Below are 14,927 nucleotides of genomic sequence, written 5' to 3'. Positions count from 1 at the left end.
CGGCCATGGAAACCCATTTCATGTATTGTATAAAATTGCACACTCTTCTCTCCGGACCAATGGTAGAATGTATATAATTGTGGGTGGGGAGGGTGAAATGTTTTTGCCTATACTCAGTGTATGGGGTGGGATCTTCTCTGTACACTCGCAGTCGTGAGATTGTGAACTTACCTTTTTGGAGTTGGCCTTCTTGGCCATTTTCAAGAACAGCAAACTATTCAAGCAACGTGCCAAAAGGCAAACAAGTTGATGAACTTATAAGTCCAAAGCAGTAACAACAAAACAAACCTCTCTGTCTCTTCCAGGTCTCTGGATGGACGGTTACAGGTGTCCCACAGGAAGGGCCTCCCCCACGTCATCTACTGCCGTCTGTGGCGCTGGCCCGACCTGCAGTCCCACCACGAGCTGCGGGCCGTGGAGCTCTGTGAGTACGCCTTCCACACCAAGAAGGATGAGGTGTGTGTCAACCCATACCACTACCAGAGGGTGGAGACGCCAGGTACGAAAAACTGTCCCCTTTCATTAAAAACCACCAGAGGTTCACTCAGCTTCACCTCACTAACATGTATTGCACATCTTGTAAATGTATTGGCTCTGTGCCTACTACTAGTTTGACAGGTGTGAGAGGCTCAGCTCTTTTACGTTTTCACAAATGACAGTTGAGGCTACCTATACCTTTTAGTGTGTTAGAGAAACAATGCACCGTGTCTGTGCATTTGTGTTCTTTGTGTTTCTGTGTGCGTGTGTGTGTGATGTCTAGTTGTGTACTTTGTGTTTCTGTGCGTGTGATGTCGAATTGTGTTCTTTGTGTTCGTCTGTGTGTATGTGATGTCTAATTATGTTTGTGTGTTTGTCTGTGTGTGTGTGATGTCTAATTGTGTTTGTGTGTTTGTCTGTGTGTGTGTGATGTCTAATTGTGTTTGTGTGTTTGTCTGTGTGTGTGTGTGATGTCTAATTGTGTTTGTGTGTTTGTCTGTGTGGGTGTGATGTCTAATTGTGTTTGTGTGTTTGTCTGTGTGTGTGTGATGTCTAATTGTGTTCTTTCTGTTTGTCTGTGTGTGTGTGATGTCTAATTGTGTTCTTTCTGTTTGTCTGTGTGTGTGTGATGTCTAATTGTGTTCTTTCTGTTTGTGTGTGATGTCTAATTGTGTTCTTTGTGCTTGTGTGGGGTGTCTAATTGTGTTCTTTGTGCTTGTGTCTAATTGTGTGTGTGTGTGGTGTCTAAGTGTGTGTGTGTCTAATTGTGTTTGTGTGTGTGTGTATGGTGTCTAATTGTGTGTGTGTGTGGTGTCTAATTGTGTTTGTGTGTGGCGTCTAATTGTGTTCTTTGTGTGTGTGTGTGTGTCTGCAGTGCTGCCTCCTGTGCTGGTTCCCAGACACACAGACATCCCCAGTGAGTTTCCTCCTCTGGACGACTACAGCCACTCCATCCCAGAGAACACCAACTTCCCCGCCGGCATCGAGCCACAGAGCAACTACATACCAGGTGACATATCAGTCATGTAACTAGTGAGACAAGTCTACATATCAGGTGACATATCAGTCATATTACTGCTGAGACAACTCTACATATCAGTCATATTACTGCTGAGACAAGTCTACATATCAGGTGATATATCAGTCATATAACTAGTGAGACAAGTCTACATACCAGGTGATATATCAGTCATGTAACTAGTGAGACAAGTCTACATACCAGGTGACATATCAGTCATATTACTGCTGAGACAAGTCTACATATCAGTCATATTATTGCTGAGACAAGTCTACATATCAGTCATATTACTGCTGAGACAAGTCTACATATCAGTCATATTACTGCTGAGACAAGTCTACATACCAGTCATATTACTGCTGAGACAAGTCTACATACCAGTCATATAACTAGTGAGACAAGTCTACATACCAGTCATATAACTAGTGAGACAAGTCTACATATCAGTCATATTATTGCTGAGACATGTCTACATATCAGTCATATTATTGCTGAGACAAGTCTACATATCAGTCATATTATTGCTGAGACAAGTCTACATACCAGGTGCGATATCAGTCATATTACTGGTGAGACCAGTGGTAAAGGGGGTGAAACTAGTCCTCACACAGATTCCTAGAGCAGGTGAGACCAGTCAGGATTTATGAAGCATGTTATAGGAAAGCCTTACTGGTTTACGTGAGACAAGTTTAAAATGAATGTAAGGTCGGTGAGAAAAGTCTTAAAACAAGTTAAAATCCGGTTGAAGCGGACAAGACAGGTGAGTAGGGGAGACTGGCCAAGAGTTTGCAATGCATGACCTTGTTTCACACAGCTCAGTGTCTGGGATTTGGTCTTGTCTGCCCACTCTCACACAGTCTAGTTGTGACAGCCAAGGGATTTTATCCAGTCACTTTTCCTTTAGTTCTCCTTCCTTCTCAGTGAGTTTGGGTGACAGCCACGTAGACCCCTCTCCTTCCTTCTCAGGGAGTTTGGGTGACAGCCACCTAGACCCCTCTCCTTCCTTCTCAGGGAGTTTGGGTGACAGCCACCTAGGCCCCTCTCCTTCCTTCTCAGGGAGTTTGGGTGACAGCCACCTAGGCCCCTCTCCTTCCTTCTCAGGGAGTTTGGGTGACAGCCACGTAGACCCCTCTCCTTCCTTCTCAGGGAGTTTGGGTGACAGCCACCTAGACCCCTCTCCTTCCTTCTCAGGGAGTTTGGGTGACAGCCACCTAGACCCCTCTCCTTCCTTCTCAGGGAGTTTGGGTGACAGCCACCTAGACCCCTCTCCTTCCTTCTCAGGGAGTTTGGGTGACAGCCACCTAGACCCCTCTCCTTCCTTCTCAGTGAGTTTGGGTGACAGCCACCTAGACCCCTCTCCTTCCTTCTCAGTGAGTTTGGGTGACAGCCACCTAGACCCCTCTCCTTCCTTCTCAGGGAGTTTGGGTGACAGCCACCTAGGCCCCTCTCCTTCCTTCTCAGGGAGTTTGGGTGACAGCCACCTAGGCCCCTCTCCTTCCTTCTCAGGGAGTTTGGGTGACAGCCACCTAGACCCCTCTCCTTCCTTCTCAGGGAGTTTGGGTGACAGCCACCTAGACCCCTCTCCTTCCTTCTCAGGGAGTTTGGGTGACAGCCACCTAGGCCCCTCTCCTTCCTTCTCAGTGAGTTTGGGTGACAGCCACCTAGACCCCTCTCCTTCCTTCTCAGGGAGTTTGGGTGACAGCCACCTAGGCCCCTCTCCTTCCTTCTCGGGGAGTTTGGGTGACAGCCACGTAGACCCCTCTCCTTCCTTCTCAGGGAGTTTGGGTGACAGCCACCTAGACCCCTCTCCTTCCTTCTCAGGGAGTTTGGGTGACAGCCACGTAGACCCCTCTCCTTCCTTCTCAGTGAGTTTGGGTGACAGCCACGTAGACCCCTCTCCTTCCTTCTCAGGGAGTTTGGGTGACAGCCACGTAGACCCCTACCTTCAGACAGACTCTAGCAGAGGTGCGAGCTACATCAGCAGACTGGATGAACAGTTGCCAAACACACACACACTGAGTCCAGAGGAGGTGGGCAGCCTCTGCCTGGCACAAATGGTGTCTGTGGTGGCTTGAGAGGCCATCAGAAGCAGACTGCCTCGTGGAGACCAGACCAGCACATGATCTGTTACTACCTCTGGAGGACAAGTTGACCCCCCCTGTTACAGGCTCTCTGGAGTAGAACCAACTCGGTCAATACATTCAGCCTGTCAGGAGGAGAACCAACTCGGTCAATACATTCAGCCTGTCAGGAGGAGAACCAACTCGGTCAATACATTCAGCCTGTCAGGAGGAGAACCAACTCGGTCAATACATTTAGCCTGTCAGGAGTAGAACCAACTCGGTCAATACATTCAGCCTGTCAGGAGGAGAACCAACTCGGTCAATACATTCAGCCTGTCAGGAGGAGAACCAACTCGGTCAATACATTCAGCCTGTCAGGAGGAGAACCAACTCGGTCAATACATTCAGCCTGTCAGGAGGAGAACCAACTCGGTCAATACATTCAGCCTGTCAGGAGGAGAACCAACTCGGTCAATACATTCAGCCTGCCAGGAGGAGAACCAACTCGGTCAATACATTCAGCCTGTCAGGAGGAGAACCAACTCGGTCAATACATTCAGCCTGTCAGGAGGAGAACCAACTCGGTCAATACATTCAGCCTGTCAGGAGGAGAACCAACTCGGTCAATACATTCAGCCTGTCAGGAGGAGAACCAACTCGGTCAATACATTCAGCCTGTCAGGAGGAGAACCAACTCGGTCAATACATTCAGCCTGTCAGGAGGAGAACCAACTCGGTCAATACATTCAGCCTGTCAGGAGGAGAACCAACTCGGTCAATACATTCAGCCTGTCAGGAGGAGAACCAACTCGGTCAATACATTCAGCCTGTCAGGAGGAGAACCAACTCGGTCAATACATTCAGCCTGTCAGGAGTAGAACCAACTCGGTCAATACATTCAGCCTGTCAGGAGGAGAACCAACTCGGTCAATACATTCAGCCTGTCAGGAGGAGAACCAACTCGGTCAATACATTCAGCCTGTCAGGAGGAGAACCAACTCGGTCAATACATTCAGCCTGTCAGGAGGAGAACCAACTCGGTCAATACATTCAGCCTGTCAGGAGGAGAACCAACTCGGTCAATACATTCAGCCTGTCAGGAGGAGAACCAACTCGGTCAATACATTCAGCCTGTCAGGAGGAGAACCAACTCGGTCAATACATTCAGCCTGTCAGGAGGAGAACCAACTCGGTCAATACATTCAGCCTGTCAGGAGTAGAACCAACTCGGTCAATACATTCAGCCTGTCAGGAGTAGAACCAACTCGGTCAATACATTCAGCCTGTCAGGAGGAGAACCAACTCGGTCAATACATTCAGCCTGTCAGGAGGAGAACCAACTCGGTCAATACATTCAGCCTGTCAGGAGGAGAACCAACTCGGTCAATACATTCAGCCTGTCAGGAGGAGAACCAACTCGGTCAATACATTCAGCCTGCCAGGAGGAGAACCAACTCGGTCAATACATTCAGCCTGTCAGGAGGAGAACCAACTCGGTCAATACATTCAGCCTGTCAGGAGGAGAACCAACTCGGTCAATACATTCAGCCTGTCAGGAGGAGAACCAACTCGGTCAATACATTCAGCCTGTCAGGAGGAGAACCAACTCGGTCAATACATTCAGCCTGTCAGGAGGAGAACCAACTCGGTCAATACATTCAGCCTGTCAGGAGGACTCGGTCAATACATTCAGCCTGTCAGGAGGACTCGGTCAATACATTCAGCCTGTCAGGAGGAGAACCAACTCGGTCAATACATTCAGCCTGTCAGGAGGAGAACCAACTCGGTCAATACATTCAGCCTGTCAGGAGGAGAACCAACTCGGTCAATACATTCAGCCTGTCAGGAGGAGAACCAACTCGGTCAATACATTCAGCCTGTCAGGAGGAGAACCAACTCGGTCAATACATTCAGCCTGTCAGGAGGAGAACCAACTCGGTCAATACATTCAGCCTGTCAGGAGGAGAACCAACTCGGTCAATACATTCAGCCTGTCAGGAGGACTCGGTCAATACATTCAGCCTGTCAGGAGGACTCGGTCAATACATTCAGCCTGTCAGGAGGAGAACCAACTCGGTCAATACATTCAGCCTGTTTTCTACTGGGTTCTCCTTCCCTTCCCTGAATAAAAGTTCGAGAGCACAATGATAAAGGGAGTTGTTAATATGCATATGTGGAGCAGTGTAGGAGCCTTTGGTACATGTTATTAGAAGGAACCTACCAACCAATCATTGTTTACTCTATTTGCTGTGGTTTACTAATCGTGTGTGTGTTTCAGAGACTCCTCCACCTGGCTATCTCAGTGAAGATGGAGAGACCAGTGATCACCTGATGAACCACAGCATGGACACCAGTTCACCCAACCTGTCACCAAACCCAGTGTCTCCAACACACAGCAATTTAGGTAAGCGGTAGGACTGGGTATGGCCAGGGACCTCACAATACAATATTATCACCATACATAGGTGCACATTCTGTATGTACTGTGATTCAATACTGCAATTTGATATTCCCAACATATTGCTCACCAATTGTCTGCTGCAGAGAGATGAGAGGGCATGAGAATTTATTTTTGGTGCAGTTACCTCGAACAAAAAATAAAAACATAAATTGCTAGGTGTGTGTGTGTGTGTGTGTGTGTGTGTGTGTGTGTGTGTGTGTGTGTGTGTGTGTGTGTGTGTGTGTGTGTGTGTGTGTGTGTGTGTGTGTGTGTGTGTGTGTGTGTGTGTGTGTGTGTGTGTGTGCTGAAAGCGTTGCACCGCAGCCCTCCCCTCGGGAAGCCAGTCCACTGCTCTGTATTGTAACAGAGGAAACCCGGTCTGCTCATGAAAGGCCTTTGTGTCGGTCCCATCTGAGCCCAGAGCTGTGGCCAACTCAGTCAGCCCACACTGACATCAATAATAATATCCTGTTGTTTATTAAATCACTGTTTCTGGCCCAAGCTACCATAGAAAAAAACAAATAGACTGTGCTTTCATATGGGCCCAGACAGTTCACTGTACTTCAAATAGACTGGGCTTTCACATGGGCCCAGACAGTTCACTGTACTTCAAATAGACTGGGCTTTCACATGGGCCCAGACAGTTCACTGTACTTCAAATAGACTGGGCCTTCACATGGGCCCAGACAGTTCACTGTACTTCAAATAGACTGGGCCTTCACATGGGCCCAGACAGTTCACTGTACTTCAAATAGACTGGGCCTTCACATGGGCCCAGACAGTTCACTCTACTTCAAATAGACTGGGCCTTCACATGGGCCCAGACAGTTCACTCTACTTCAAATAGACTGGGCCTTCACATGGGCCCAGACAGTTCACTGTACTTCAAATAGACTGGGCCTTCACATGGGCCCAGACAGTTCACTGTACTTCAAATAGACTGGGCCTTCACATGGGCCCAGACAGTTCACTCTACTTCAAATAGACTGGGCCTTCACATGGGCCCAGACAGTTCACTGTACTTCAAAGGCAAATGTTGGAAGTAGTTAGAATGGAAAAGTAAAAATACATCTTTGCTGTTACGAGAACTGTGCAAGCGTTTGCTGAATGTTTTGGTAACGGAACCCTGTAATTTGCCGTTGTCTCCACTGTCTCCGCGTGAGGGCTGAGTTCCCACATTTCTTGGTTGTGCTTCTGGGAACTGGCAGACTTTGACCTTTTTTGTTTTTCTCCCTCTCTTTTCTTATTCCATATTCCATCTTTATATCCTCTGCTTCCCTGGCTCTGCTGTTATCTCTCTCTTCAGTCTCCCTCCATCTTTATATCCTCTGCTTCCCTGGCTCTGCTGTTATCTCTCTCTTCAGTCTCCCTCCATCTTTATATCCTCTGCTTCCCTGGCTCTGCTGTTATCTCTCTCTTCAGTCTCCCTCCATCTTTATATCCTCTACTTCCCTGGCTCTGCTGTTATCTCTCTCTTCAGTCTCCCTCCATCTTTATATCCTCTGCTTCCCTGGCTCTGCTGTTATCTCTCTCTTCAGTCTCCCTCCATCTTTATATCCTCTGCTTCCCTGGCTCTGCTGTTATCTCTCTCTTCAGTCTCCCTCCATCTTTATATCCTCTGCTTCCCTGGCTCTGCTGTTATCTCTCTCTTCAGTCTCCCTCCATCTTTATATCCTCTGCTTCCCTGGCTCTGCTGTTATCTCTCTCTTCAGTCTCCCTCCATCTTTATATCCTCTGCTTCCCCTGGCTCTGCTGTTATCTCTCTCTTCAGTCTCCCTCCATCTTTATATCCTCTGCTTCCCTGGCTCTGCTGTTATCTCTCTCTTCAGTCTCCCTCCATCTTTATATCCTCTACTTCCCTGGCTCTGCTGTTATCTCCCTCCATCTTTATCTCTAGCTATGTCTTTCTCCTCACTTCTGTTTCCCTTTTTCTTCCCTCTATCTTTATACCTTCACATTGTATCCCTCTTTCTCTACCTTTCCTCCTGGCCATACCCACTTCTCTCCTCCCTCCTTCTCTTTAACCAGCTCTCTCTCCTCCCCCTGTCCTTACCCAGCTCTCTCTCCTCCCCCTGGCCTTACCCACTTCTCTCCTCCCTCCTTCTCTTTAACCAGCTCTCTCTCCTCCCCTGTCCTTACCCAGCTCTCTCTCCTCCCCTGGCCTTACCCACTTCTCTCCTCCCCCTGTCCTTACCCAGCTCTCTCTCCTCCCCCTGGCCTTACCCACTTCTCTCCTCCCTCCTTCTCTTTAACCAGCTCTCTCTCCTCCCCTGGCCTTACCCACTTCTCTCCTCCCCCTGGCCTTACCCACTTCTCTCCTCCCTCCTTCTCTTTAACCAGCTCTCTCTCCTCCCCTGTCCTTACCCAGCTCTCTCTCCTCCTCCTGGCCTTACCCACTTCTCTCCTCCCCCTGGCCTTACCCACTTCTCTCCTCCCCCTGTCCTTACCCAGCTCTCTCTCCTCCCCCTGGCCTTACCCACTTCTCTCCTCCCTCCTTCTCTTTAACCATCTCTCTCCTCCCCCTGTCCTTACCCAGCTCTCTCTCCTCCCCTGGCCTTACCCACTTCTCTCCTCTCCCCTGTCCTTACCCAGCTCTCTCTCCTCCCCTGGCCTTACCCACTTCTCTCCTCCCTCCTTCTCTTTAACCAGCTCTCTCTCCTCCCCCTGTCCTTACCCAGCTCTCTCTCCTCCCCCTGGCCTTACCCACTTCTCTCCTCCCCTGGCCTTACCCACTTCTCTCCTCCCTCCTTCTCTTTAACCAGCTCTCTCTCCTCCCCTGTCCTTACCCAGCTCTCTCTCCTCCCCTGGCCTTACCCACTTCTCTCCCTCCCCCTGGCCTTACCCACTTCTCTCCTCCCTCCTTCTCTTTAACCAGCTCTCTCTCCTCCCCTGTCCTTACCCAGCTCTCTCTCCTCCCCTGGCCTTACCCACTTCTCTCCTCCCTCCTTCTCTTTAACCAGCTCTCTCTCCTCCCCTGTCCTTACCCAGCTCTCTCTCCTCCCCCGGCCTTACCCAGCTCTCTCTCTCCTCCCCCGGCCTTACCCAGCTCTCTCTCCTCCCCTGGCCTTACCCAGCTCTCTCTCCTCCCCCTGTCCTTACCCACTTCTCTCCTCCCCTGGCCTTACCCACCTCTCTCTCTCCTCCCCCTGGCCTTACCCACTTCTCTCCTCCCCTGGCCTTACCCAGCTCTCTCTCCTCCCCCTGGCCTTACCCACCTCTCTCCTCCCCGGCCTTACCCAGCTCTCTCTCCTCCCCTGGCCTTACCCAGCTCTCTCTCCTCCCCCTGGCCTTACCCACTTCTCTCCTCCCCTGGCCTTACCCAGCTCTCTCTCCTCCCCTGGCCTTACCCACCTCTCTCCTCCCCCGGCCTTACCCAGCTCTCTCTCCTCCCCCTGGCCTTACCCACTTCTCTCCTCCCCTGGCCTTACCCACCTCTCTCTCCTTCCCCCTGTCCCTTACCCACCTCTCTCTCCTTCCCCCCTGTCCTTACCCACCTCTCTCTCCTCTCCCCTGTCCTGACCCACCTCTCTCTCTCCTCCCCTGTCCTGACCCACCTCTCTCTCCTCCCCCCTGTCCTTACCCACCTCTCTCTCCTCCCCTGTCCTTACCCACCTCTCTCTCCTCCCCCTGTCCTTACCCACCTCTCTCTCTCTCCTCCCCTGTCCTTACCCACCTCTCTCTCCTTCCCCCTGTCCTTACCCACCTCTCTCTCCTTCCCCCCTGTCCTTACCCACCTCTCTCTCCTTCCCCCTGTCCTTACCCACCTCTCTCTCCTTCCCCCCTGTCCTTACCCACCTCTCTCTCCTTCCCCCCTGTCCTTACCCACCTCTCTCTCCAACCCCCTGTCCTTACCCACCTCTCTCTCCTTCCCCCTGTCCTTACTCACCTCTCTCTCCTTCCCCCCTGTCCTTACCCACCTCTCTCTCCTTCCCCCTGTCCTTACCCACCTCTCTCTCCTTCCCCCCTGTCCTTACCCACCTCTCTCTCCTTCCCCCTGTCCTTACCCACCTCTCTCTCCTTCCCCCTGTCCTTACCCACCTCCCCTCCTCTCCCCCTGTCCTTACCCACCTCTCCCTCCCCTGTCCTTACCCATCTCTCTCTCCCCTGTCCTTACCCACTTCTCCCTCTCTTCTCCCCCTGTCCTTACCCATCTCTCTCTCTCTCTCTCCTCCCCGTCCTTACCCACCTCTCTCTCCTTCCCCCCCTGTCCTTACCCACCTCTCTCTCTCCTTATCTGCTCCTGTTCTGTATTTTACTCTGTTAAATATAATTGATCGTTTACATGAAAGAAGCAATCCAAAGTTGCCAAAGCGATACAGTACAACAAGTCTCTCGTTCACACTTTGTGAATAGTCCCATATAGATGATCTTGGTAGGGGTAGGGGTAAAGGTTAAGGGTTAGTAATTCAACATCCTATTGAACATCCTACTGGGGATCCTACTGGGGACTATCTAAATAAAATGTTTCCCCATGTCTCTCCTCTCTGTCAGACCTACAGCCTGTGATGTACTGTGAACCAGCCTTCTGGTGTTCTATCTCCTACTACGAGCTGAACCAGCGGGTGGGTGAGACCTTCCACGCCTCCCAGCCGTCCCTCACCGTGGACGGCTTCACCGACCCCTCCAACTCAGAGCGCTTCTGCCTGGGCCTCCTCTCCAACGTCAACCGGAACGCCGCTGTGGAGCTGACACGCAGACACATCGGTACTAACACTTTGAAAATAAACCGCTGACAAAAATGACTTTTGGTCCGACGCTAGGTCATTGACATGAGGGGAACGTGAAATTAAACAGCTTTGTTAGATGGGATAACTTGTCAACTTTAGGACTACCCCTACTTCCAACCTGAACCACCTGTACTGCCCACACATGGTAGCACCTTGAAACACAATTGGGCCTTAGGTCGGGGGGGTTGGGCCTTAGGTCAAAGGGGGGGTTGGGCCTTAGGTCGGGGTGGGCCTTAGGTCCGGGGGGCTTAGATCGGGGGTTGGGCCTTAGACCTTAGATCGGGGTTGGGCCTTAGGTCGGGGGTGGGCAAATAGATTCACCTGCGGGACAATTTTTGTCGGAGAGAATGGTCAAGAGGCCATAACATAATTATAATATTTTGTACACTGCTAAGCCCAAAATTTGATTATTTTCTAATACAATAATTTCATATCTTGATTACAGTGAGACACGATCACAAATGTCAATTTGTTTTGGGGGGGGCATACTTGGGAACAGGTTTCCTAAATACAGTGCATTCTGAAAGTATTCAGACCTCTTGACTTTTTCCACATTTTGTTACGTTACAGCCTTATTCTAAAATGGATTCAATTACACACAGTACCCCATAATGAGCAAGAAAAAACAGGTTTTAGAAATGTTAGCAAATGTATTAAAAATAAAAAACAAATACCTTATTTACATAAGTATTCAGACCCTTTGCTATGAGACTCGAAATTGAGCTCAGGTGCATCCTGTTTCCATTGATCATTCTTGAGATGTTTCTACAACTTGAAGTCCAGCTGTGGTAAATTCAATTGATTGGACATGATTTGAAAAGGCACACACCTGTCTATATAAGGTCCCACAGTTGACAGTGCATGTCAGAGCAAAATCCAAGCCATTGTGCACCGATCTGGGGAAGGGTACCAAAAAAATGCCTACAGCATTGAAGGTTCCCAAGAACACAGTGGCCTCCAACATTCTTAAGTGCAAGAAGTTTGGAACCACCAAGACTCTTCCTAGAGCTGGTCACCCGGCCACACTGAGCAATTGGGGGAGAAGGGCCTTGGTCAGGGAGGTGACCAAGAACCCGATGGTCACTCTGACAGAGCTCCAGAGTTTCTCTGTGGAGATGGGAGAACCTTCCAGAAGGACATCCGTCTCTGCAACACTCCACCAATCAGGCCTTTATGGTAGAGTGGCCAGATGGAAGCCACTCCTCAATAAAAGGCACATGACAGCCATCTTGGAGTTTGCCAAAAGGTACCTAAAGTACTCTGACCATGATAAACAAGATTCTCTGGTCTGATGAAACCAAGATTGAACTCTTTCGTCTGAAGGAAACCTGGCACCATCCCTAAAATCAAATCAAATTTATTTATATAGCCCTTCTTACATCAGCTGATATCTCAAAGTGCTGTACAGAAACCCAGCCTAAAACCCCAAACAGCAAGCAATGCAGGTGTAGAAGCACGGTGGCTAGGAAAAACTCCCTAGAAAGGCCAAAACCTAGGAAGAAACCTAGAGAGGAACCAGGCTATGAGGGGTGGCCAGTCCTCTTCTGGCTGTGCCGGGTGGAGATTATAACAGCACATGGCCTAGATGTTCAAATGTTCATAAATGACCAGCATGGTCAAATAATAATAATCATAGTAGTTGTCGAGGGTGCAACAAGTCAGTAACACAAGAGTAAGTGTCAGTTGGCTTTTCATAGCCGATCTTTGAGCATATCTCTACCGCTCCTGCTGTCTCTAGAGAGTTGAAAACAGCAGGTCTGGGACAGGTAGCACGTCCGGTGAATAGGTCAGGGTTCCAGCAGGTCTGGGACAGCAGCTCTGGGACAGGTAGCACGTCCGGTGAACAGGTCAGGGTTCCATAGCTGCAGGCAGAACAGTTGGAACTGGAGCAGCATCACGGCCAGGTGAACTGGGGACAGCAAGGAGTCATCAAGCCAGGTAGTCCTGAGGCATGGTCCTAGGGCTCAGGTCCTCCGAGAGAGAGAAATAAAGAAAGAGAAAGGGAGAATTGGAGAGAGCATATTTAAATTCACACAGGACACCGGAAAGGACAAGAGCAATACTCCAGATATAACAGACTGACCCTAGCCCCCCGACACATAAACTACTGCAGCATAAATACTGGGGCTGAGACAGGAGGGGTCAGGAGACACTGTGGCCCCATCTGATGAAACCCCCGGACAGGGCCAAACGGGTAGGATATAACCCCACCCACTTTGCCAAAGCACAGCCTCCACACCACTGGAGGGATATCTCCAACCACCAACATACCATCCCGGGACAAGGCTGAGTATAGCCCACAAAGATCTCCGCCACGGCACAGCCCAAAGGGGGGCGCCAATCCCTACGGTGAAGCATGATGGTGGCAGCATCATGCTGTGGGGTTGTTTTTCAACGGCAGGGACTGGGAGACTAGTCAGGGTCTAGGGAAAGATGAACAGAGCAAAGTACAGAGATCCTTGATTAAAACCTGCTCCAGAGCGCACAAGACCTCAGACTGGAGCAAAGGTTCACTTTCCAACAGGACAACAACCCTACGCACACAGCCAAGACAACGCAGGAGTGGCTTCGGACAAGTCTCAATGTCCTTGAGGGCCCAGCCAAGGCTGGACTTGAACCCGATCAAACATCTCTGGAGAGACCTGAAAATAGCTGTGCAGCGTCGCTCCCCCATCCAACCTGACAGAGCTTGAGAGGATCTGCAGAGAAGAATAGAGAACCTCCCCAAATACAGGTGTGCCAAGCTTGTAGCATCATACCCAAGTTGAATTGAGGCTGTAATCGCTGCCGACGGTGCTTCAACAAAGTACTGAGTAAAGGGTCTGAATACTTGTGTTAATGTGATATTTCATGTATTTTAATACATTTGCAAAATGTAAAAACTTTTTTTACTTTGTCATTATAGGGTATTGTGTGTATGTTGATGAGGGGGGGGAAACGATTTAATCCATTTTAGTGTAAGGCTGTAACGTAACAAATGTGGAAAAGGTCAAGGGGTCTGAATACTTTCCTAATGCACTGTATTTAGGTATACATCACATGTTCATCGTCATCAATGTTGAGAATTGAATGGAGGTCTGTGTGTACACATCAGGGGTGGTTCTGGTCCTAGACGGATGGTTCTCTGTATGTCTGCAGGCAGAGGGGTGCGTTTGTACTATATTGGAGGAGAGGTGTTTGCAGAGTGCCTCAGCGACAGTGCCATCTTCGTCCAGAGTCCCAACTGTAACCAGCGTTATGGCTGGCACCCCGCCACGGTCTGCAAGATCCCCCCAGGTGAGAGCTGAGGGGGGGTGGTGTGGCAAAGAGAGCGATACAAAAGGTTGACACACAGTAGGTTAATTTCCACAATGACTGGCGTACTGTGGTTACTCACCAACACACGTACGACACACACCTCATTCATTGTGTTTTGACGGTAACGGTTGTCGGACGGTTCTGTAGGCTGCAACCTGAAGATCTTCAACAACCAGGAGTTTGCTGCCCTGCTGGCCCAGTCGGTGAACCAGGGCTTCGAGGCTGTCTACCAGCTCACCAGGATGTGCACCATCCGCATGAGCTTCGTCAAGGGCTGGGGAGCAGAGTACAGGTAACGCACAGTCCACAGCGGCCTGCACGCTCTCATTAAGGTTTCATGTATTAAACAAGAGTCAACCCTGTCAGGAGTCGATACCATGCTCCTACCTGATTAGCTGACTAGTTGATTCAGGTGAGACGGTACAGGAATGGAGAAACTGTGGGATGGCTGAGGGGTGCAGGGTTAAGTAACAACTATGTGGGTTGGCTGCTGAGGGGTGCAGGGTTAAGTAACAACTATGCGGGATGGCTGCTGAGGAGTGCAGGGTTAAGTAACAACTATGTGGGATGGCTGAGGAGTGCAGGGTTAAGTAACAACTATCTGGGATGGCTGAGGGGTGCAGGGTTAAGTAACAACTATGTGGGTTGGCTGAGGGGTGCAGGGTTAAGTAACAACTATGTGGGATGGCTGCTGAGGAGTGCAGGGTTAAGTAACAACTATCTGGGATGGCTGAGGGGTACAGGGTTAAGTAACAACTATGTGGGATGGCTGAGGAGTGCAGGGTTAAGTAACAACTATCTGGGATGGCTGAGGGGTGCAGGGTTAAGTAACAACTATGTGGGATGGCTGCTGAGGAGTGCAGGGTTAAGTAACAACTATGTGGGATGGCTGAGGAGTGCAGGGT

General features: G+C 49.9%; 1 protein-coding gene across 1 annotated transcript; it reads left to right on the top strand.

Moving 5' to 3' along the window:
• Window positions 1-272: 272 nt before the first annotated feature.
• On the top strand, window positions 273-14,477 carry LOC106587875 (mothers against decapentaplegic homolog 3-like; the record flags this gene model as incomplete). Its single annotated transcript, XM_045711167.1, has 6 exons — window positions 273-499; window positions 1,352-1,486; window positions 5,837-5,962; window positions 10,490-10,702; window positions 13,864-14,001; window positions 14,170-14,477. Coding segments are annotated over 6 exons (988 nt in total), but the record flags the coding sequence as incomplete, so codon positions are not given.
• Between the last annotated feature and the right edge of the window lie 450 nt (window positions 14,478-14,927).

Source organism: Salmo salar, unplaced genomic scaffold (assembly GCF_905237065.1).
Source record: "Salmo salar unplaced genomic scaffold, Ssal_v3.1, whole genome shotgun sequence".
NCBI classification, from domain to species: Eukaryota; Metazoa; Chordata; class Actinopteri; order Salmoniformes; family Salmonidae; genus Salmo; species Salmo salar.
The sequence above is the reverse complement of the archived record's forward strand: the minus strand, read 5'-3'. Positions and strand labels throughout refer to the sequence as shown.